Source organism: Hylaeus volcanicus, chromosome 8 (genome assembly GCF_026283585.1).
Source record: "Hylaeus volcanicus isolate JK05 chromosome 8, UHH_iyHylVolc1.0_haploid, whole genome shotgun sequence".
Classification (NCBI taxonomy): domain Eukaryota; kingdom Metazoa; phylum Arthropoda; class Insecta; order Hymenoptera; family Colletidae; genus Hylaeus; species Hylaeus volcanicus.
In genome coordinates, this window is record NC_071983.1 from 4,849,845 (window position 1) to 4,872,398 (window position 22,554).

The 22,554-nt window shown below is 45.1% G+C and overlaps 3 protein-coding genes across 4 annotated transcripts in view; all 3 read right to left on the minus strand.

Moving 5' to 3' along the window:
• The window catches only part of LOC128881550 (phosphatase and actin regulator 4), a 225,043-nt gene extending 216,999 nt beyond the window's left edge, over positions 1–8,044 (minus strand). Inside the window, exons 1-4 of one of the 2 annotated variants that reach the window (XM_054132705.1) lie at positions 7,938–8,044; positions 7,377–7,668; positions 4,657–4,737; positions 3,625–3,705 (exon numbers count right to left, since the gene is read on the minus strand). In XM_054132705.1, the coding sequence (XP_053988680.1) occupies positions 3,625–3,705; positions 4,657–4,737; positions 7,377–7,494 (280 nt within the window). In that variant the 5' untranslated portion in view covers positions 7,495–7,668; positions 7,938–8,044. Of the gene's footprint in view, positions 1–505; positions 957–3,624; positions 3,706–4,656; positions 4,738–7,376; positions 7,669–7,937 lie in introns of those variants that run through there. The other variant, XM_054132709.1, reaches the window with a different exon arrangement.
• Positions 4,870–6,126, minus strand: LOC128881561 (F-box only protein 7-like). The gene is made up of 3 exons (XM_054132752.1): positions 5,688–6,126; positions 5,340–5,606; positions 4,870–5,270 (listed from the first exon to the last, which is right to left on the minus strand). Exons 1-3 carry the CDS (start codon positions 5,867–5,869, stop codon positions 4,928–4,930), a joined length of 792 nt encoding a protein of 263 aa, XP_053988727.1. The 5' UTR covers positions 5,870–6,126; the 3' UTR covers positions 4,870–4,927.
• A 251-nt stretch (positions 8,045–8,295) lies between the features above and the next one.
• On the minus strand, positions 8,296–22,270 carry LOC128880684 (uncharacterized). The gene is made up of 28 exons (XM_054131017.1): positions 20,988–22,270; positions 20,810–20,889; positions 20,616–20,752; positions 20,404–20,492; positions 19,861–19,928; positions 19,725–19,783; positions 19,185–19,395; positions 18,317–18,724; positions 17,577–17,781; positions 17,307–17,492; positions 16,926–17,080; positions 16,420–16,521; positions 16,212–16,329; positions 14,494–14,626; positions 13,481–13,712; positions 13,209–13,418; positions 13,040–13,151; positions 12,793–12,964; positions 12,563–12,705; positions 11,480–11,608; positions 11,158–11,388; positions 10,745–10,963; positions 10,129–10,481; positions 9,804–10,066; positions 9,474–9,660; positions 9,077–9,268; positions 8,750–8,961; positions 8,296–8,604 (listed from the first exon to the last, which is right to left on the minus strand). The coding sequence occupies exons 1-28, from the start codon at positions 21,012–21,014 to the stop codon at positions 8,423–8,425; spliced, it is 4,815 nt and encodes a 1,604-aa protein (XP_053986992.1). The 5' UTR covers positions 21,015–22,270; the 3' UTR covers positions 8,296–8,422.
• Positions 22,271–22,554: the final 284 nt, after the last annotated feature.

Here is a 22,554-nt window from a genome sequence, read left to right on the forward strand (position 1 = left end):
TTGGTGGAGGACCAGCATCCCTTACATAAAACGAGAGTCCATCCTCGATAACGCACTCGAATCTCGTTTCGCGCGCTCGCCTCTTCATCGTTTTAACCTCCTCGGCTCTAGTGTGCGTTACGATGCACGTGGATATCGATATTATTTTGTAATACGATATATCCTCGAAATAATGAATATTCACACTTCGATTGTTCAATATTTCAATAGTATTGTGAAATTCTATTAGGCCGCAAGGAGCTACAACTACTGATGAGAAGATGAGACCAAAGGGTCACCAGAGGTATTCGTAATGTAAACAGTGGACTGGATTCTCTCGGGTCTCATCTTCTCATGTGTATATGAAACAGAGTCGCACAGCCTGAGTCCCACAACTATCGCTCTTTCGACTACCATTGGAGACCACGCAGCACCCCTACAGAAAATTGCAATCAAATTTTACCAATCGAATCCTACGGGACACCGATGTCTCGACTTTCGTTCGAATACCCGACCGAAACCCTACCGAAGATCGTGATCGATGCGTTCAGCGGCCACTTCCTGCCTTCAGATTTGGGTGGCCGTCGCCCAAAACGGAACGCCGACCGTTTCGAAAACCAAATCGTAAGATACAGTCCTAAACACCCGTATCCCACGAGTACCGATGTCTTGACCCACATAAGACCACGTTCATTCAATTTTACCACGCACTCGTCGTCTTCGGCCTCTTACTTTACTCGCTGGCGATCCAGCCGATCGGACTCCCGTCGTTCACTTTCCTTTCGATCGTCCACGCAGGCGGTACCAAGTGGATCGACCTGCTCGATCGCGAGTAACACGCAGAGGGGCACACACCGGGGGATCCACGCACGACGTGCGATCCAGCACAGTCCCCGCGGTCACGCACGCGGGGAACCACCGAGTCGACGCGTATCCTGTGTCACGAGGGATCACCAGAGGACCAACGGGAAGAAACGTGCGTCCTACGCGCGACGGAGCGGGAAGGACTTTCGTCCAGGACGGGTTCGATGCGCGCACTGGGGATGAGAGAGAACCAGGGAGCAACCCGGAGAACAGAGAACGCCGACACCGCGGTCGAGCGACGGAGAGGGCCAGGGTGAGACGAAGCACGCGAGAACGGTTCAAGAGTGGTGCAAGCGAGAACGAGTAAGGCCAAACGGCGCAAGCTTGAGCCCGCTACCGGGCTTCGAAATACGCATACGACATAGTAGCGCACACCAGCTAACCGTGAACGAGTCCCGATTCCGGAACTCGAGCGTCCCAGTAGCGCGTCGTCGTCGTAGTCCCGTTTCCGAGTAACTATTATCGCGGGGAACGGCTCGACTCTGATTTGGAAACGACCCTGTCCTGCCCGCGAGATTAACGTTTTACCAGACCATTATTCGTTACGATTAATCGCATCATAAATTATGGAAATAATATTGCGTTTTTCCACGAGTTTCTCGAAGTTTGGACAGAATTTCATAGAAAATTTCATAGAAAAGTTTCTGTAGAAAATTCTTGTACCCTGATATGGTTTCCCAATCATCTAGAACAGGGAGGATACAAGCTTTCGGAGATACAAATTCGGAGTTTTTCTTTTCTTATTGCTGTAATGGAAGCTTATCTCGATCAGTGATCGAATAAATCATTATACGGAGGTATTATTCGTCGTCTACTATCGGAACGAAATTCTGCTATCTCCGCGGGTGAAGCACGCGGAAATACGTGTGAAAAATGCAGGATGGGGAGGATGAATGTTCCCCTATCGTAGCACGTAGAGATCTCGAGGAGAGAACATCAGCGGGAACGAGTGTTTAGCGGTCGATTTTGAAAAGTACACTCCTCTCTTTCTCTCCGAGAGAGTCGCCACCTGCCATGACCCAGTTTCCTAGGCGACCTTACACCGGCCCGTCCTAATTTCATGCGTTAACTACTTTCACGGGGATATTAATTATTTGGCCGAGTAATAAGTTCGTTCTGATTCATCGGGATCGGGTAAAATCGGACAATTCGGTTTGCGTTTATGAAAACAACGTCGTGGTACTTTCGGTGCATGTGGGATCGATAATTCATCTCATCAGTGTGAGAGCCTTCATTTCCGTGGAATTACCCCGGCTTTGTGATTTTTGGAATCGCCCGCGTCAACGAATGATTCCATGATAACTCTCCGAGGAAAAAAATACCATGTTTTTGTATTACATGTAAAATGACTTACTTCAAAACTCAGAATTGAGTTTAAGATAAACAAACGTTGCCGAATCGCCATATAATTTTTATACGACGCAATTTCGATAATATTCTGCCCATCTCCGATGCAAATAGGGCGACTTCTAATATTCTTCCCAACCCCGCTACGGTTTAACGAACTGCGAAGTTTTTGGCACGAAACCATCGAATAAAGCTGAACGAGCTTAATCAAGAACGACACAGCGTTTGCGTTCCGTAACACTTTCAGACACGAATTTCCATTCAGCTTCTCGTACCTAGCGACGAAGGAAATTCTCCCGTAAAATACGTTATTACTTGTTCGAGCTATCGATGCGAGCATTCGAAAACGACGCCGATATAATTAACTGTCGCGCAATTAAGTCGGAAATTTTGGTGCAAAGTTCATTTATCGCCGTTGAGATACCCGTCCCCCAAACTCATTGGTCATTTTACTTTGACCCGAGACTCGACATCCATCGCGATAAAATTAGACCGAATAATAAAGTCTTTCTTTAAAAGAAATTTTAGAAGATGTGTCTAGGAAAATTATCGAATATTTACGGTGCAATCTGATTTGTTCAACGCGTTAGATGGCGCACAAAAATACCTGTAACACGTGTATCCCATTAGACCAGAATAGGAATCTATTATCCGCTATGATCGATAAACGTATCAAACTTGTAGCACTAACAAGGGAAAAACAAAAGTTAGGAACAGATACTCCATGACGATAAATCACGGGGATTCTCGCACCCCTGGGTAGCGTAAGTCCGTGTCCTGGGGTGGTCACAGTTCGGTGGAAAAATAATTTTTCACGAGGCCACCCTCGAACTGTCGCGATGATGTACTTAATCCCATAGAAAGGTTCGTGAAATATAGTGAAATGAATTTCCGACATCCCGTGCTCTTCCGACGTTTCGATCATCGCGAGGTCTATGCCAACAACGAAATTTCAATGTTCCAACGAGCTGGAAGGATCCGTTGATTAAAATTCATGCCTCTTTTGTCGGCTGTGAAAAATTCTCCCCAAGAAGATTGCGAACCCGTATTGAAATCGAGAAAAGGTACGAGTAGGTAATCAATGCTTTATACCAAAACGTACGCTGTTTCCCTATCATCTTTTAACACGCGTAAACTAACAATCGGACCTTGAACGTAGCTAATATCGCTCCTCGAAAACAAAAATTCACGAATATCAATGCGCGATCGAAGCGATATTCCCGAAATATTCAACTAAAATCGTACGAGGGATGTTTCCTGCTTGCTACAATACGAGTTCTTTTACTGTATAACAATATATGTAGACAGAGTAGATTTTCGTTTCTACTGCACATCTGATCGATAGATGCACCTGGTGTGCCTCCATCTGACGTGTGCACCACAAGCGAGACATAGCAAAGCAAAAGAGAAGCTGTCGCCTCGGTTATCACTTACCGGTATCGCCGTTACTCCGCGTGTTGGTTGCCTCGGTTTCTGCATCTTCGCTGCCCACCATCGTCTTCGTGGTCTCGTTCGCTGAAATGAAAATCCAAAGTTAACGGGATGCTTCATCTTTTCTATTTACGTTGACGCGTGGATCCTGTCAGAGGAAAATGAGAATTACGATGGATGAACGTGTTAAACTTAAATCGGTTGGAAGACGAGAACAAGGGTTGGAAATAAATAACTGGTGGCGATAAATCACGAGGGTCTCCATACACTTGGGGAGCATAAGTCTCGCCCTGTGGCAGTCACGGTTCGGAGTAAAAAATCATTTCTCGCGAAGCCACCCTCGAAAACTGTTGCCGCGATCTACTTGATCCCTTGGAACGGTTCATTAAATATCGTGAAAAGAATTTTTTAACGTCTCGTGGTCTTTCGACGTTTCAATTACCGCGAGTTCTATGGTCGAACTGAAATTTGTAACGGTTCAACGAGTTGGAAGGATCTCTTGTTTAAAATTCATGCCACTCTCGTTGGCTATGAAAAACCGAACAAGATTACAGCTTCGTATCGAAATTAGGGGATGGTAAGAGACTATAATCAACGTACTCAGACGTTTCCTGTTCTACGATTTTCTAAAGTGCGCGCGTCAATGGTTGTTCGATATTCATAAAGGTGATCGTCCCAACGTAAACACGTACGATATAGATGACCGCAATAAATTATTCATTAGCGTTGCGCGATGAGAAATAAACGTTCGTGTCGCTTATTATTAGTGCGCAAGAAGCACGAATAGTAGAATTGGCAAAAAATTATGAGTTATTTTATCGCGCGACAATGCTCGAGACTTGAACAAACGTGATATTATTCATGACTAGATTTTGGTTTTGTTAAAATAAAATACATCCTTTTATTACATACTATACATATAAACGTGCCGCGCACGAGATCGGTAAGTGTGCTCTGTGTGTCTCCATCTGACGTGTACGCCAGAAGTGAAATGCCGAAGAGTGAAGTAAAGGTATCGCTTTAGTTATCGCTTACCGGTATCACCATTGGTTCGTGTATTGATTGTATCGGTTTCTTCGTTTTCGCTGGCCACCGAAGTCGTCGTGGTTTCATCCGCTGAAAAGAAATCATGCACATTGCTTTCAATCCAACTACAAGTTCCTATCAAGATTCTTGTGCAATCAAGTTTCAGAGTTTTCGTGGAGATAGGACAGAATCTCGGATATATTTCTCAATGAAATACTCGTATAGTGGTTTAAAGTAAACACTGATATTTATGCATCATAATTGAAGTATAATTCATGTGTCAATACCTAAAAAAAAATGGGTGCGGGTAATGCCTGTTTATAGATGATAACAGACTTTGTTGATTTCTATAACATTCTTGATAAATGTGTTTACAATTGTTGATCGATTCGCAGCGTGTTTGTGGGTAATCTCTCTGTAGTAATTTCTGCCATAATACAGGTTCATAAGAAAGCCGATGAAATTCAGAGCAACACAGTGCCATTTGGGATATGCTGTGTACATCTAACATGGTTAAAATTTTGAGCTTGCACTCCATTGGGAGACACAAAAGACTAGGACCCATCAAATTTGCTCTGATTAACAAGTCTGAACGCATCGGAGTGGCTATGACATCTTTGAACCTGTCGAATAACTTTTTTAGAGTTTCTACTAAGTTTTTGAATAGTTTTATCATTGTTCAAAACCTATACCTATGAGATATCGCTTTTAGGTTTCTATACCGTCCGGAAAGATCGCTTGAGAAAGGATTAACATACATTAGGGTCTGTATGCACATACAATAAGTTTGTTTCTCATTTGTAAGAGGAAAAAAGTTGAGAATAATTGTATCCTGAGATGGAATTGCAACCAGTTTGCATTTTACTTCAGAGAAAACTCCTAATTGAAAACATATTTCATAGATTCCCCTCTCCTTTGATTTCCAATCTTTTGGTATATGAAGAGGCCACAGACGTAAACTACGAAGAATATTTGCCTATCGTTTATATGTGTAAAGGAAAAAGAAAACACCAAAATAAGGTAAACATGAAAATGCGTACTTCTGCGAATGATCTTTATCCGACGAAGACACGTAAAAACCAGATTCCGATAAAAATACAATCACTAAAGCAACGAGATAATCGTGAGCCTTAGCGTTTTCATCTAAATCTTTCAATATTCCTTCCAATGATGGCACTAATTTCATAATTGTGCTGTCTTCTGCTAAAATAGGCTCCGACATAGTTGTTCCTTTTTGAATATGTTAATAACTTCTCTAACGTGTATTTTCACTGTATTTGGCACGCTAATATTTATATTAATATCGATTAATATAGAGCTGCATCGGCAGCCCATTTGTTTTGCGAGTTGATGTTACTAGGTTAAGACAGGTTAAGACAGCGACATCTAGGCATTTCCCGACACAATTCACGCTCTGTGGCGGTCTCTCTAAAGAAACGTGCGAACTACAACGATCGAACCATAGACGTAAACAAAAAGGATAAATGTTTAAATAAATCTCACTAAGATCTACATTGCACGATCGATTCGTTTGTACTACATTCCAACGTTTCTCAAACTCTCTTGTTATGTTGAATATTTGTACCACTTGATACATCATATTGTACCAGTAGATGATAATAGAAATTGCAACAAATTATGATTAATACTTGCGTCGTGTACGATAATGAAACTTGATTAAGTAATAAACTAAGATAATACGTGAGAATTCTCGCATATCTAACGTATAGTTTTCATTTAGGTAGGGGTTATCGTAGGTAACTTATCGTTGTGTCAATTTTCGTCGATAACTTAACTCGCCCATAAAGCTTCCGCAATCATTGAATTAACGATAACAGAAAGCGGATATTTTCTTATAAACGGCTAAAGAGATTAGTTGCATAAACGATTTCCAACAAAACTACTGGATTTTCATGCCACGACCAATAAGACTAACGCTTTCACCGTTCACCAGCGCCACCACGAAAATGAAAAATTCGAGGCAAAACGACTGAAACGAAGTTAAAATAAATAGTATAAAACCGGTATAGAAACTTGTTTTTTACACACGAAAGTGGCAACAGACTCATTGGTAACGCGGGGAATAAAATTAATTATATATTATTGTCGGTTTCAGGAGAAAGTATTCGAGTATTCGAAATTCTTTATTACACGACTGCCGGATAAAATTGATTCATTGTAAACGAAATAGTAAACTCCATTAAAAATTTGTCGATAGAAGCATGATAGAAAGTAACGATAATAAATGTTTTTCTCATCCGAGAATAAGAGCGAGGAGCTACCAAATATGGTTGCACAAAATTGTTATCTAGATGCAAAATTTTAAATAATGAATAAGTAATCGGAATTGAAATTATAGAATTAAATATTCCATAGGGAATAGATAAAGATTTAACCCCTAACGAACGTCGTTCTTAATCGTTGTTTGTTATCGAAGTAAATGTTTACCAATCACAGAAAAATAAATAAATTTAGAAAGGGATTTGACGAGCAAAAATAAAATGAGAAACACTGGCGTAAATCGATGATGAGTCACGTGATCGTCGACATGTTAGACAGAAAATACCGGGAGATCGAAAAATTCAAGGGGGTTCGTTAAATGTCAGGATACGCTCCTGTTCGGCATGCAAGAGCGCTTCGTACCACTTGTTGCATGGCCGCGCTCGACAGTCGCGTTTGAATAAACTGGTTTCAAACTGGTACGAGATATTCTAGCGATGCCCACGTACCTGGGGAGCCGGATGTCAGAGCGTCCTCCTGGCATGACGATTCAAGCACCTTTGTTTGTCCATGGGGCACATCGATCGTCACTGCACTTGACACCACCGTCCCGCACGATTCGGCCATTTTCAGGTTAACTCGCGTTTATCCGCAAGACGGCTATATAGTTGCCTCGCCGCATTCGAATCCGAATCCCTTTTTCGAAACTTCCACGCACGCTTCGCGGTTCATAATGCGATACGCCCGTGACAGATGGCGGCTCTCGGTCGACGAGGTTGCTGTCGCCACCTGGCGACGTATCTGTGAACCATACAAATCACGAAAATGGACACGGCAAACTTTGATTTCTTCGAACGATTCTTGCTAGAATTATTTACCTATTCGTTCGATTTCATGCCTCGTAACTTGTTAGCCCTTTATCCACGTTAAATTATTTCGATCGCGTCGGCAATAAATCTTACGATGCGATCGCAGGGACAAGCTACGTCAGCGGCTTTTCTACCCGATTCGTTGTCGTACATTTCAATGCGTTTCGTAAAATCGACTTTTACAATTGCAATAGCTCTTACCAGTAGTTTTGTCAGTGTTGCTGATTTCAGACCTCATCCTGGCATGTTTGGGCAGCCGACAGTAACGAAAATGTATTAATGACGACATAATTAACTCAAAATTAGCGCACTAAGAACACAAAGTAACGAAGCGGGACGCGATCCTGCGCAGAATGGCCAACCTCCCGCCGACTTTGACTTCAGCGCATTTTTCCCGCGCAATCTACGCAAATACAAACTACATACGTCGCGTACCTACAGGTATATGGAATATAACGAAATTTTCCGCTTGTCTATTACGATTGTTCTTTATTTGCATTAATTGTACGAGAGAAAAATCCCTATAAAATAATGTAAGTTCATATAGAAACAAGTGTAAGTATTACTATTAAAAATTAAAAAATAAACTGTTTCGATATAAATAGCGTATAAATAAATGTTTAATGTTTCGACCATTAAACATGGAAACGGTAATGTAGAGAAGGGGAACATCTTTTATTTTACAGTTATCGGTGATCTATCAAAAGATTCGCCGGAGGTAAAGATACAGTCCCGTGACCGGAAACAGGATGCGGCAGTGCAGAAACGCCTTTCATCCACTTCCCGATGTCGCAGCAGTAGCATTCGACACTGTTCAGCGTTTTCATGAACACCGTGGTTACTCCTCCTATTATCAACAATTGCTCGCCTAAAATAGAGATCGTTTATGAATAGTACGTTCCACTAGTGTCGATAAAATCGAGACTTCGGATGTACACGTGTGGTAGATGGATAGATTTTCACGATTCAGAGGAATTTTCAAGTTTCACGTATTCTCCCAAGAAAAAACGGACCTATAGAGCCAATGGAGTGTCCGTGCCTCGCGATCGACATATTCGCCAGCTCTTTCCAACTGCAATCGTTCCCATCCCACGTGTCGATGCTGTCGATGCTCTGAGTGCCGGTCTCGGAGGTAGACGCTCCACCGATCACGTAAAGACAGCCGGATACGACGTAGAAGGAGGCGAAGCATCTCGGTGACCTCAGAGGCGCAGCTTTTAACCATCTGAAAACGCATCGACAACAGCTTTCGCATTTGTTCCACGGACTTGCGCTATATCGAGCGTTTAATCTAGGTAATGCGATGGGTCGCGAGAGATGCGACGGAATATCGAGCTAACAAATTTTTGATCGGGTCGTAGCACTCGACGTCCTTCGAGAATAGTTCCTTTTTCGATTTTGTCATCCCGCCAGCGACCCAGATAAGATCTCTATATTTCACGCTGGCAGGTCCCACCCTTGCAGTCTGCATCGGTTGCATCTCTCTCCACGTGGAATCGGATGGATCGAAAGCCTCCACAGTCCTCAAAGCTCTGTAACGGAGAAAAGAAAGTTTCGCTAAGAAAATTAGTTCCAAGATTCACGGTTCTGAGGCGAGAAAAATTTTCGAAGACAATTGAGCGTTGCGAACGAAAATTAGTCGTAATTAGTCAAGCTTCCAGCGTAGAAATAAATAACGTAAAAAAATGAAAGAAAACGCAGATACCGAACGTAATTGCGCGCTGTTTAACAACTCACATCCCGTTCCTGCCTTGCCCTCCAATGGCGAACATTTTCCCGTGACTGACCACCAGTCCGAAGTCCTTTCTGGCTGTCAGCATGCCAGGTTCGTTGAACCAAGTTCTCGTAGTTGGGTCGTAGCTCCAGACGCTTTCAACCGCGATGCTCTTTCTGTGGAGTTTGTCTTCGAGGGGATCGGCTCCTCCTACAAAATCATTTCGTCCAAACGAAGAAATCGATCATAGATCGACCATGAGTCATAGTTTTCAAGACTCAACGTTGCTGTACTGCTCGAGAAATCGAAGAAACTATTCGCGAGATATTCGATTTCGTCATCGTTCCACTCACCCACTACGTACACACGACCTCTTAGGTAAGTGACCGAGTGGTGATGTCGCGCCTGTGGAATTTCTCCAGCGAATTCCCAAACGTTCTCGTCAGGTTTAAATCTGTATATATCCTTGCCCGTGTTCCCAGCACGGCCGTACTCTTCGTGGGGATCGACGCCGCCGAAAACAAGAATCGATTCTCGATCGGGAAAGAACAGAGAGTCGTCGTAGAAGTAACCGTCAGCGTTCGCGCCCAGTATGCTGCTGCTGATCCTTTGCGGTCTAATGATCGGTTAAACGAGGATGAATATTTTTGAACATTTCCGATTCGGTCGATCGCTTACAGGGGTCGATTGCAAGTCGAGGTTCGAATTTGAACGTTTTTGGTGGGCTTCGCTCGCTGACCATTGTCTCCTTCGCAATAATTCGACTCGACGCGTTTCGTAACGCAGCGATCGGTCGCGACGACGTCTTCGAAATCGGTCGTTGTGGACTTGGCATCGGTCTGCGGAGAGAGAGGCTCCTCCGTATCGGTGTTATCCGAGTGGGAACTGGTTCTTTCGTCGTAATTTGCGAAAAACATTGGCGACTTGATGGTCCTGATAGGCTTTAACGCGTTTCGTGGGTGCGCCGGATTCGGCAGGCCACGCGGTGTCCTTTGTTTTCCGGTCACGTAACTGGGCACGCGTTCGTTGAACTGTAATTTGCGATTCCCGGTTTAATTAATTTCATTTATCAACGTCTTTATTACACGGTGTAAAATTACATATTATTACCACGGTCGGTCGCCGTTCGCTCCAGCCTATGGAGTGCGCAACGAATAATGAGATTTAAAAAAATAGAAGACGATAAACAGGAAGCAAATAAAGTTACGAAATTGTTATAGATGCACCGTAAGTTACGCGAAACCGAAGATGATACGTGGTAATACAGATGAGGGAAACAGCGACAAATATTTACTCGGCTCGATTGGTCGTCGACGCAGCATTGATTTTGGCTTTGAACCGACTGCTCCCTGTTCCTTGTTCTGGAACTCAGCGGCCACGTTTCCTCTTTTTCGATTCTGATTTGGTTTGCCGAACTGTTTGACATTCTGACAAGATCTTCGCCCATCGGTATGGCCAGAAGTTCTGCCACCTTCTTGATATTCCGCTTCTTATCCAACGTTGACTTTTGTATCTGTCGTTTAGCGAAACGAAAATAATATTACATCGGTCCTTTCGTTATCCGCGTTATTTTCCAGAGATACTTCTCCGGTCGAAAGACGGAAAATCGACCAGATCGAGGCGCAATCATTTCCGTTGTCGCAGTTACTTCTACGTAATACCGATACCGGATCGAAAGCCGCAGCGTTCGGAGTCGCGACTACTAACTTCGTGAAATCTCCTTCTAGCCTTGTATCCCCTGTAGACGGCCTGTATCGTGGTGGCCGCCTCCTTCTCGGATTTACCAGAGTCTGCTCTCGCTTCCGGGTCCCTCGGCAACCTACATCTCGTCTGCTGCTTCCTCGCGGAAAATATCACATTCGACTCGCGCTGCTGGCAACGGCAAACATCCGGCGCGTTCTTCTCCTGCCGGTTCTCGTAATCCAATTTACCAACGTCCTGGAAAAAGAGACGACTCGCGGACTACTGGGACCAAAAGTTTCCCGCCTGTGAACGAAAAGATCTCTTCTTCGATAACGAGTAGCATTACCAACAAATTCGCGCCTCGCTGACAGTGTTCCTGGCCCTGTTTCTCGACTGTTGACGGCTTGGATGTAGCTCTCGTCGGCTCGCCGCCGCCCGTGAACCTCGAGTCGACGGCGACCGTGTTCGGTGCTCTCTCGTCGTTCGCCCTCCGATCGTTCTGCATCATTTCGATAAAATTACGTCGACAATTGAACGTAACTACGTTGTTACGTCAGCGTAATCTCAAGGTAAGAGCTTATACGCCGTAAGTACAATCTGTACGAATCGCGCGCGCAGTGACCCGTGTCTCGATGGCTGGTATCGTTAAACACGAATTTCGAGCTACATAAACTCTGACCTTTGACTACAGCTCCGTGACATTTCGTTGGCGATATTTATTATTCCCACTTACAAGCACGACGCGGCTTACCTCGAGATTTCTTTGACGATAACCGCGTAATAATCCCTGAAAGCAAGCAAGCAAACTTTTCAAACGCAGAAACCTGGGCGGGCATTTCATCTCGAAATTTGATCGCAAACGACTCACCGTGATTATCCATTGTTACTTTCCATCCGACGAGTGCGAGTTACTTTGAAACGTACTTCTCCGAATCGCTTTGAAATAGTCGTTATCGTCGTCAAACCGTGAACGCAGGGACACGCAAAAGATACGCCGTTTCACAAAATGAACGTACACACTGTCGCACAAGGGCGTAGCGTCCGCATTTCCCGAAGGATTAATCCGAAATATAAACACAAACAAGGCCGATCTAAATATCGTCGACCATAGCTTTCCACCGCTTTGGCACGCTTTCTGCGATCTTACTTTGATCTTGATATTGTACTACGCTCTCGTGGGCAGACTGTGCACGCGGGCAATATTATTTTTCTAATAAAATCCGATTTTTTAATGTATACATACGAAATACGAGCTAAATAAATTATACAATGTCTAATTTTTCTATTCCTATCGTCGATCGCAAATTGAATATGCGAAATGTTCAGTCCAAGAAGACTGACGCGTTTTGCAACGTGTCGATCAGTGAGTGCGTCTGTTTTGTGGCTTTTGCATCGCTCTTCGATCGGAGTTCGGCCCAGGGTTACTCACCCCTTTGCTTCTCTCCAGATTACTCAGATACTCGTTCATTAATTTAGGGGGCATCATCAGGCCCCGTGGCATTTCAGGTGGTAAATAATTCGGTGGTCCCTTCGACTGCATCGTTGCATCGTTGCGAACGGCCCCATTGTCGCCTGATATAATACATTCGAAGACAGGAATTAAAGAAAATCGAAGATCTCACGGTACGACAGAAATTCCTAATCGAGATTCTAGCGTACCCGAGCTCTGAGCATAATTGTTAGGTGTCCTGGGACGTGGGAACAGGTAATCGTTGGGTGGCGAATTTGGTGGAACGGGTTTCGTGACTGTCTTGTGAGACTTCAGTTCCGAAATCTTCGTCTTTTGATACTCGTCGAGGTAAAGTAAAAATTCTCGATACGTCACGTAGTTCTTGAAACAATAGACGCGCGATTGTGTACATTTTATAAACCGTTCATCTTTCTAGAGAATTTTAATTCCAAGTACCTTATCCTCCCCGGCCCAATTTCGATTGGTAGGCTCCGTCAGCCCCAATAAATCGATCCAATGATAGTAATCTTCGGTTTGGTTACCGTACCAGTATTTGATAATGACAAAACTGAAAGGGTTAGAAATTTAATAATCGACGACTCGATTTTTTTTATGCGATACTTACGCTAATCCATCGTCAACCATCTTCTGTACCTCCGGGAAGGACATCAGTTCCATGAACTCGGGATTTTCAGGGTTCCTTTTTACGTCCACCAACTGCCACGGTGCTATAAGCCCGAATCTGACGCACTTCAGTACCTCCAGCATCTGCTGCTTTCGATTGTCCCAGTCGTGCATCAGCCATCGAACTGCGGACATCAGGACTTCCATCTCGCTGAGGAAGAGTTTGAAAAATCAAGCCCAACTCAATCACGCTGGATTTCAACTAAATGATACCTGTTCACGCAGATGTAGTTCGACTTTAGCAAAAGACACAGCTCGTCGACGGACAGCTCCAAAAAGTCACTGGTGCTAACGAGCATCAGGAAGAATTTCATGATCCTGGGCAGCATCAGCTCCATGACGGCGGTGTTTTTAATTTTCTTTGCCTCCAAGTACAGTAGGAACGCGGTGTCTTCCGTGAACAACTCGTCGTTGTCTATGAAAGCCCAGCATTGTTCCTCCAATTCTAATAAGCGTCGAGAACAAACGAAAACCCCACTCTGTATATCGGTTCGGTTTTACCACGCAGAACTTGTTCCGCCCATCCGTGAACTTTGTTAATGCAGTTCGTCGAAAAGAATTCTAAATCTCTCCGTGTTTCGCGCAGAGATACGATGCACCCTTTATTTCCATCGCATCGCGCACGGTTTATTGAAGTTTCGAGTTGGACGGTGACGTATTCAACGACATTCGAGTGCCGTGCCATCGAAAGTTCCCTGGAAGCTTATCGCGCCGAAGAACTTTTCATTCTTTTCCAGTAGCGGGTCGAAACTTTTAAAGTGTGCTAGAAGGCGCGTGCTATATATTACGCGAGACAGTCGCGGTTTAGAAGATTGATGGAAATGGGAAACGGTGGCGGCGACACAATGTAAACAGCATCATTGCTCGTAAACCCTTCGCATAAATAAAGATAGAGAGGGATTTAGATTTACGAGGTTTCTTCACAAATTCTTTAATAAACACGCAAAGTAAGTTAGAAGTTTACACGTTCGTATCAAGAAATTGACGCATATAGGGATTCCAGTACGTCTCTATGGTATTTCTTACGTAACTGTACATATTTTTATTGGGTTAGATCAATATTATAAAGCATCAAGTATAATTTCCCTCGCCTAGTACATCGCAGTCGAAATAGCTCGTAGAACTCGATTGGAACTGAAATATCCAAGTACATATTTCGCCTCCGCGAAAATACAGCTGCTGTTATTTAATTTTGTATTAAAGTTAGCTGCTGAATATTATACTACCTTTAATACCGAGGTACTGAGCAGCGACGAACACTTCCAGTATGTTGTCCCTGTGCAGAAGATGGCAGCTCTCGTTCTGCGAACTGATCATCCAATCGTAGATGATTGAGAACGCCTTCGAAGACACGTCGCTCTAATTTACATATCATAATTATTTCATAACGTTACTTCGAAGCATTCGCATAACGAAATATTGATCCATTAAATTCTAAAGTACCGAACACGATATTCGAAACGAATGGCAGGCACACAAAGTATACAGACTCGTTAGAGACAGAGTGCTGGTTCGTTTCTCCGCTATTTTTAATTACTGGTTTCCTTGACACGTGGCAAGCAAGAGAGCGTCGTCGAAGGGTATACCGTAAAAATGGTCGGAGCTCTTTGCAGCGATCATTAAAGGGCGACGAGCAGCGCATTATTCGAGAGTCGCTATTCACCCTTAAGTAAAAAGGGAGTCAAATATAGCCGCGGGCGAGGAAACCGAAAAGGAGTTCAAGGTCGCTTGGCTTCGAGCCCACAGAGCCACCGTTAGAGGACTAGGAATTGGAAGGGGTGGCAGAAGAACAGGATGCTGACACAAGAGATTGGGGTCGCTTGCAACCCCTTGGTGCTGCCTACTCGGCGATTTGGAAGCTTCAATACCGCCAAGATATATTGAATTTCCCTCATTCTTCGAGCTATAACGTCTTGGGTTCGAATATAGATATCGCGCGGTCTCTATTATTGCACCAAAAAGTTAGGAAAGATTGAAACCTCGGCGTCCACATCCGATTGCTCGCTGTACCCTCGAACAAGCATCGCTTCTTATTATTCGCGAAACATCTTCGAAGATATGTCTTCGTTCTCATCGCTCGTGCAATCTCCAAAAAAAATCCCCGTAACGTCATCGACTCCAACGTTTCAACCAGCCCCCACGATAGTGTCGCGAAGGGTCAACGAATTTCATCTCGGATCAAGTACGACGTCTGTGGAATCGAATCAGCCCGCCGTCCACTCTATCGAACGAATCGCTCGAGAGAAAGGAAAAGGAATGAAGGCGAAGGAACGCCTAAAAATAAGCTGGCGAGAAATTGAGAACCGAGGACGAGGGTCGACGTTGGCCGACGATGGATACGCGTATCCTGGGTGAAGGAACGCGACGGCTAGAAAATCGGATCGCGCGAACAAAGGGAGTTCATTCGAGAACCGGTATACACTTTGCGTTCCGTATACCGATAAACCAGTAATAGATCTTGGTCGACGAACGGATACAGTCTAGCGTCGTGTCCGGCAAATTTGAAGAACGTACGAGAACACGATGTCTTTTAAAGGGTTGATCGAAGCGACTACGATATTCTTGCTACCCTGACGGACGTTCTTTGACGCGGTTACCAAGAATTAAGGGGAAATGGGGTCGCTCCGTTTATTCCAGAGACTTCTGGGAGATTAATTATCTTTCAGGGATCGTAGACATTTCTGGAATGATTTTCTCCCGCTGAGATTAAGAGTCTATACCAACGTCTGCTCTTTTAATAATCTTATGAATTCTTGATGAGATAAAAGGGTAACAACGGGCGAGGTCGGACTGAAATCTCTGTAAGTCAGAATCAGGGATTAAAGAAGTCGAAAGAGTGCAAAGAATACGAGAGTCTACGAAGAGCACCCTTAAGGTTTCCTTTTGCAACACCGTTACGCGAACCGTGGTTGGTTTTTTGATTTCGAAATTAGGGGCTACTCACCCCGGCCAAGTCGACGTCCTTGCAATTCTTCTCATCGAAGAAGGCGCTGTAGCTCTGGAGTACCAGGAGGTGGCAATGGAACTCGTCCTGACCGATCCTCACGATACAGTCCGCGTTCCTCGAAAGATCGATCGCGAAGTTTAGCCCCTAATCCTGTCCCGTGCGAACCTAACTTCGTCCTATCGATCCGACGCTACTATAAGCTTACTTGTAATTCGTGATACGCCTGGCCAACTCCTGATACAAGTCGGTCTTCTCCGGGAGAATGATGTTGTCCCAATCGATCGGTTGCTCGCTCGTAAATCCCAGTCTGCAACGGAAATCACGGTGATCGAAGGTTATCGGTGAACGTCGGTGGCAATAGTCGCGCCAAGCGAGCAGCTTTTCCACGCCGATAGGCGAAATATAGGTTAACGCAATTTTATGGAAAGCCTGTTCGCGATATTAAACGCGTCGCGCAACAATACTTCCCGCAAAGCTGCATCGATCTCATTTATGCTGCTCGTTTTATTTCGCGAATACAGTTTGTCACGCGACAGCGTAGCGTTGATATTTTCTAAAGAACGCAAGAAGAAGAATGTAGGTATATTCTTGAAGCAAATGCGAGCCGTAAAGAGTTGATTAAATATCTCAACGCCTCGCTGCGCCATGCACTGCGACGACAAAGAATACGAGGGCCTTTGTAAATAAAAGAACGGTACGAATCATACTAACGCTGCTAGAGGCACCTCTTGCAGCAGAGGCGCCTCGCAAGACGTCGACGGTGTAGCCTGCTGCTTTTGTTCCGTCTCCATTTGACCGAACTTGGATTTGAACGGATGCATCGTGGGTCTGTACGCGCCCCCTGCGATCGGCAGATTTTTCTGGCCCTGTTTGAACGTATCCAATAATAATATATAAAATAGAACTCTGAATTACAACTCTGTTCTGTTATCTCGACGCGTATAAAAGAAAAAGGAAACGAAGACGTATTCCTCCGATTACCTTCGATCATTCCGTCAACTCGGAATCATTCTATCGAGAGGCGATACGTTCGCGAAACAGTCGATCAATCGGTATTAGGAAGTTGACCGATAACTATGGCAACAGAGTTACCTGTACCTGATTGATCGTCGTGGATGAGACGCCGGATGAAAGATCGACGAGTTTAGGTCTCGTAGAGGACTCGGAAGCGCGGCCAACGAGCTCGTTTCCAGGTCTGTTAAGCTCTGCCTTGACGTTAACCTTCGTGTGCCGAGGATCGGCTACCACCACGCTGACCTTCTTCGATTCGAACACCACCTAGAACGACTACGCGTCTGCCCTGAGGCCAACATTCCCAAAACTCGAACCGTCGCGATTCGTGAGTCGATCCCGAACATCTACCTGATTAGGAACGATCTTTAAGTTGCCGCTCGGGGTCGGCTGAAACGGGAACACTCGCTGCGAATCGTCGCCGTCGTTCACGCTGATAAATGCACGGTCGTCGCCTCGTTCGCGTGGACGCGAGTGGACTTGCTGCATCAGGTAGGCCAAGTTAGGGCAGACAGCTTCGTTTCTGCGTTGCCTGGAATCGCCGTCTTTTCCTAGACTGCGAAACGAGTCCCGTTTATCCCAATTTCTCTTTAGCCCTGTCCCTTAACCCCTTTGCAATCCCCGTATCGTTTACGATAACCGCGCGTGCGTCGATTGCAATTTCAATTTTTAAACGCGTCGTATAACGAACAATCGATAGCCGTTAATAGTTAGGAGGTATCGTGCGCTATATTTAGAGCTCGTTAGGCGCCGCGGGCAATAATTGATTAACGCTAATGTCGGTAACTATCAAACGCCACAGCTGATGACTATCAACCGCTATAATTAACGTTCGAGCACTGTAATCGGGGATCATGAAACGTTACGTCACATGGCTGCCAGACGCCATAATTCGTAGGCAAATACTACTGGGAGTAATTGTAAAGTTAACGAATTTCCATCCGATCATTCATTCTCTAGTTGCACGCGTTCTATCGATTCGAGAACTCTAATTAAACAAATGTAAAAGAAGAAATATCAATTGGATTCAAAGACCTGGATAAAATTATACCCTTGATAGATTCTCACGAAAAGGATTATCATCCCGTTACCTGGAACGAGCCATTAGTTTCAAAACGGGCTTATCAGAGGGACGACATCGCTCCCCGAAGGTTTCGTCGAGGTTCCGATGCTTGTCCGATCTTCTGCCTTGATCGGGATCATCCGAATCGTCGTCCTGACGAGTGCTGGAACCCTCGCAAGACCTAATCAAATTTTTCGCAGACTTTGCCGAATATCTCGACGGATCGGATCTCCGCTCTGCTTGCTGCGCCTCTTTGGACAAAACACGATGGCCCTTGGAAGTGGAAGCGACCTCTGGTCCACGGTTGTCCTGATAAATGTGTACGTTGAGTGGTCCTCGTCGCTTCGATAAACGTCGGCGTCGTCTCAAAGTAGCTTTCGTTCGCTCGATGGAATATATGGGAGATCGGTCTTCCGGACTTTCCACCAGACACGACCTGCGAGACAGAGAAGAGAGAATTCTTGGATCTCCACCAGAGATTCGATCGCGGTGTTCCGATACGAGGCGAAACTTTCATCCAATTTCAATCGATGATAACTTTCGCAGAAATGTCTCGAAACTTCTGGAAATTTAATTGGTTTGGGGAATATAGATTCCTGAAGGGACGAAAAGGGGTTCGAGTGCATTTCGCGCTTCGCATCTCCTCGGAGGAAAACTTTCGAATCTGTAAATATTGGTATTCCCGGAAGAAAATTACAAACTCGCGGAAACTGGAACTACCCCGTTCACTGACAAGGGAACGTCGCGAACCGTCCGACGACGATTTTGATCAAACATTGCGCGAACGTTCGTCGCTCCAACCTGAGAACTACGCCCGTACATTGTCTCTCTTGCCGTTTTTACGGTGAAAATCATCCCTCTGTGCTAGAACTTAAATCGCATTAAATATATTCTACCTCTGCTGACGCAAGGGTTGAACGTTCTCTGTCGGCACGTGACTCTGTCCACGCGCAACTGTCCGTTCCGATTGAGTGGCCCTAAGGGGTGGTTTGGGGGATGCTGGAGCCGCCGCGGTCGATTTCCCGTGATACAGAACCACCACGCTGCTTTTGCTGTTCCCGGGACGCGGTCGTTCCGGTGATTCCGATCGATCCTCCTCGGGTTTGACTAGGAACGTCCTTGGATTAAATTGCTGGTCCTCGCGAAGATGTCGGTCGCGCGCGACCCGTTGGCGTCGCCGCCCCTCGAGTTGCCTCCCCCGTTCTCGTTTACACGCGGATTATCGCACTCCTTGCCGAGGAACAGGTAGGCGAAGAGGAACAACGCGAAGAGGAACAAGTACATCGAGTCAGGGACAGGGGCTCGAGAGTGGTGGCTGATTTTCAACGGGGTCTCGGGCCTTGAGGGATGACCAAAATCATGGGAACGCTATAAACAACCAGAAGACGAGCACGCCTACTGAAACGAAAACGTCAGCTGTGAATAACGCAACTTACACTTTCTGCTGTTTCGACGAATCGCACGGATTATTCGCGGTGTACTCTTCCCTCTCGCGCTGTCAAAGGAACCATTAGGTGTCGTTAAGCGGATTAGGAGAGCGAACGTGATCCAACGAAATGTTCAGATAATTACCAAAGTTTCGGGGAGGATTTGCTGCCGAGATCCTCACCGCTGGAAGACTTCTCCGCAACGAAAGTTACCTGAGGCTAGAAAAATATTTATCGACAGTTTACACGCTTCCTTTCATTTATTACCCTCTATCACGAGTTCTATTCCCACATTTTTGTTCAACGAGATCATTGATTTCATCGCGTCTGTCCAACTAGATTTGAAAAGCTGGTTTATCAGATTAGTTACAGAAATCTCTTTGAAGTTCGAGGTACGAGCTGGATAGTTTTGACAAGTGATTCAAAAGCACGTGTAACGCATATTGGAAAATGACGTAAATGGAAGCGTGCGAGCACGGTTTCGTAACCATTGTACTATTACTGCCAATCGTCGCTAGTACCGTATATCGTTACTATAGAAGGCCAACGCTTTGATGTTTGCAAGCTTCGACACTTTGACGTTCTCGAAACCGCCTCTTCAATTATTATATTTGTACGCTTTAAAAAAACACATCTATCGCGACTTGGTAATTCGAAATCCAATTTTTAATAAAACGCAACGAATTACCTCATATTTTTTCTGATAAGTATAGCACGGAAAGTGTTGAAGACTCGACGCGCGATGTCCTGTAGCGTCTTTACCTACTTTTTCGGATACTGAAACAGATTTTGGAGTTATAATAGTGACGATCTAAAAATGTTTGAAGTACGTCGTAAAATATACGTATTCTGAATTTTTCATTATCAGAATATGATTCCACTAACACTTACATCACTTACGTAATTTTGTTTCGACGTGATCGCAGTTCGCGAAACAGCGACAGGGCTCGGAATTTCTCTCGGCCGGCTCGAGTAGATTCGGTAAAATATTTTGTCCACTCTTCGAAATTCGCTGACGCCACGATTTCCGATTCGATCTTGTAACTCTGACAATGAACAAATTTTTAAATTCTCAACAAGGTTACCTGAAAGGCCGGTACCTTGGATTTAGCAGATCGAGTTCCGAGGAGAGAGAAAAATCGTCGTCAGTGGATGCAGGCGTTCTAGAATCCTCCTGAAAATGTAAACCTTCAGAAAGTGCAGCTCGTGAAAATGGTCGATCTCTCATTCGAGTACGGCATAATTCTCGATCCAATTTCCACCTGTACTCACGTCATAAACCGTTAAACCTCTTCGCATGGTACGACTCGCATTCGCTCACTGAATAGCCACTCTCAGAACCGGCGTCATAGCAGAGCGTCGCTGTTTCACTTCGTTCGCGGAGCGTAGGATGAAAACCGCTAAAAATATACGACGTACAAACGGGTAGTTTGACGTTCAAAACGACCAGGACATTTATAAAAAAAAAAAAAAAAAAAAAAAGAAGGAAGAGAGAGAAGCGTGCGCGCGAACCGAAGGGGCCCCTGGAAACCAAACACGCGACAGATGAGCGCGGCGTTCGTCGTTTCGCAGCCAACTTCGATCGGTAATCGGGCGTGGCGAGTTTGTTTGGTACCCGATCGGATGTAACGCTGCTGGAAGAAGCGGTGCACTTAAAACGAGGCATTACGGTCTGAGAGTGAGGCTTTACGCCCCCGTAAATCCAGCAGTTACGAGCTCGCTGAAACCGTCGACGCAGAGGGAAGTCGGATTGCTACTCGCTCGACCTTGCGCGAAGTTATCCGTCCGTTTTCAAAAATCCACCCGAACATTTTTCGAAAGACTCGATCCACCTCGTGTGGTTCTACGAAAAATTGTCTGGAATCGAAACGAAGGGATTCGTGTTCCTTTTATCGAAGGGTATTGTAATTCTGCTATTTTTTGAAGACAATCGTTTCACCCCAAGCTGATCGCGGTGGGGCGCGCGATCCCTCCAGCACGGGAAACGAGAAGCGTCGATGTCCCGGGGAAACAGCTGATCGGAGCTCGAATGTGGGGCATCCACGTGTTGAACCTAGGCGGAAGATTTCAACCCTCCAGGTTGCTTTTTGTTAAATGCAACGAGACGTAAATACAGACATAACGAGGTTTCGGTAGGGTGGTCCTGATGTGCAATAGCCGTTGGTATTTGGGTTTCCGCGTAGGAGAAGGTCGCGGAAGATGGGTCGCCGGAGGGAGAAACCAGAGGGTTGTTAGCGAGGTTGGGTGCTGGCTGGCGGGCTGCATCGATCGCTTCGGGCGTCCCGGTGACCTCGACCTAATGCCACCCTCTTCTGCTCTTGAACACAGCCCTCCACCCCTCTGCTCTCCGTGGAAGCCACGGGGTCAGTTAGCACCCCCGTCAAAACACACAAAGCCCCGGGAAACCAGCCGGGAGCGAAGGGATGCGAATAGGAACGAGGTTCGACTCCAAAGTGTCGCCTGGGCTTTTGATACAACGAATTAAACTGTTCGTTTGTTGACCGGGAGAGTCGATCTTTGTGCGATTCGCTACCTTCTCGTTTCGATTCCGCGCGGTAGTTTCCGAATCGATACGAGTGTTTCAATTCCTCTTACGCTCGGAGAATCTTAACGCATTCGCGACCGGCAGATATTTTACGTTTCTAATATCGAGTACTGACGTAGTATAGTTAGGACGAAGATAGAAATTACAAAATATTTTTTTAAATATCAACGTTTTAAATATGTAGTGTATAAAATACAAAGATTTGTATAATTTTTTCATAATCATGAATAGAATTTGAAGTGTCGTACATTCACGTCAGCGGTCGCGAATGTGTTAACAGAGGAGGGATTCGTA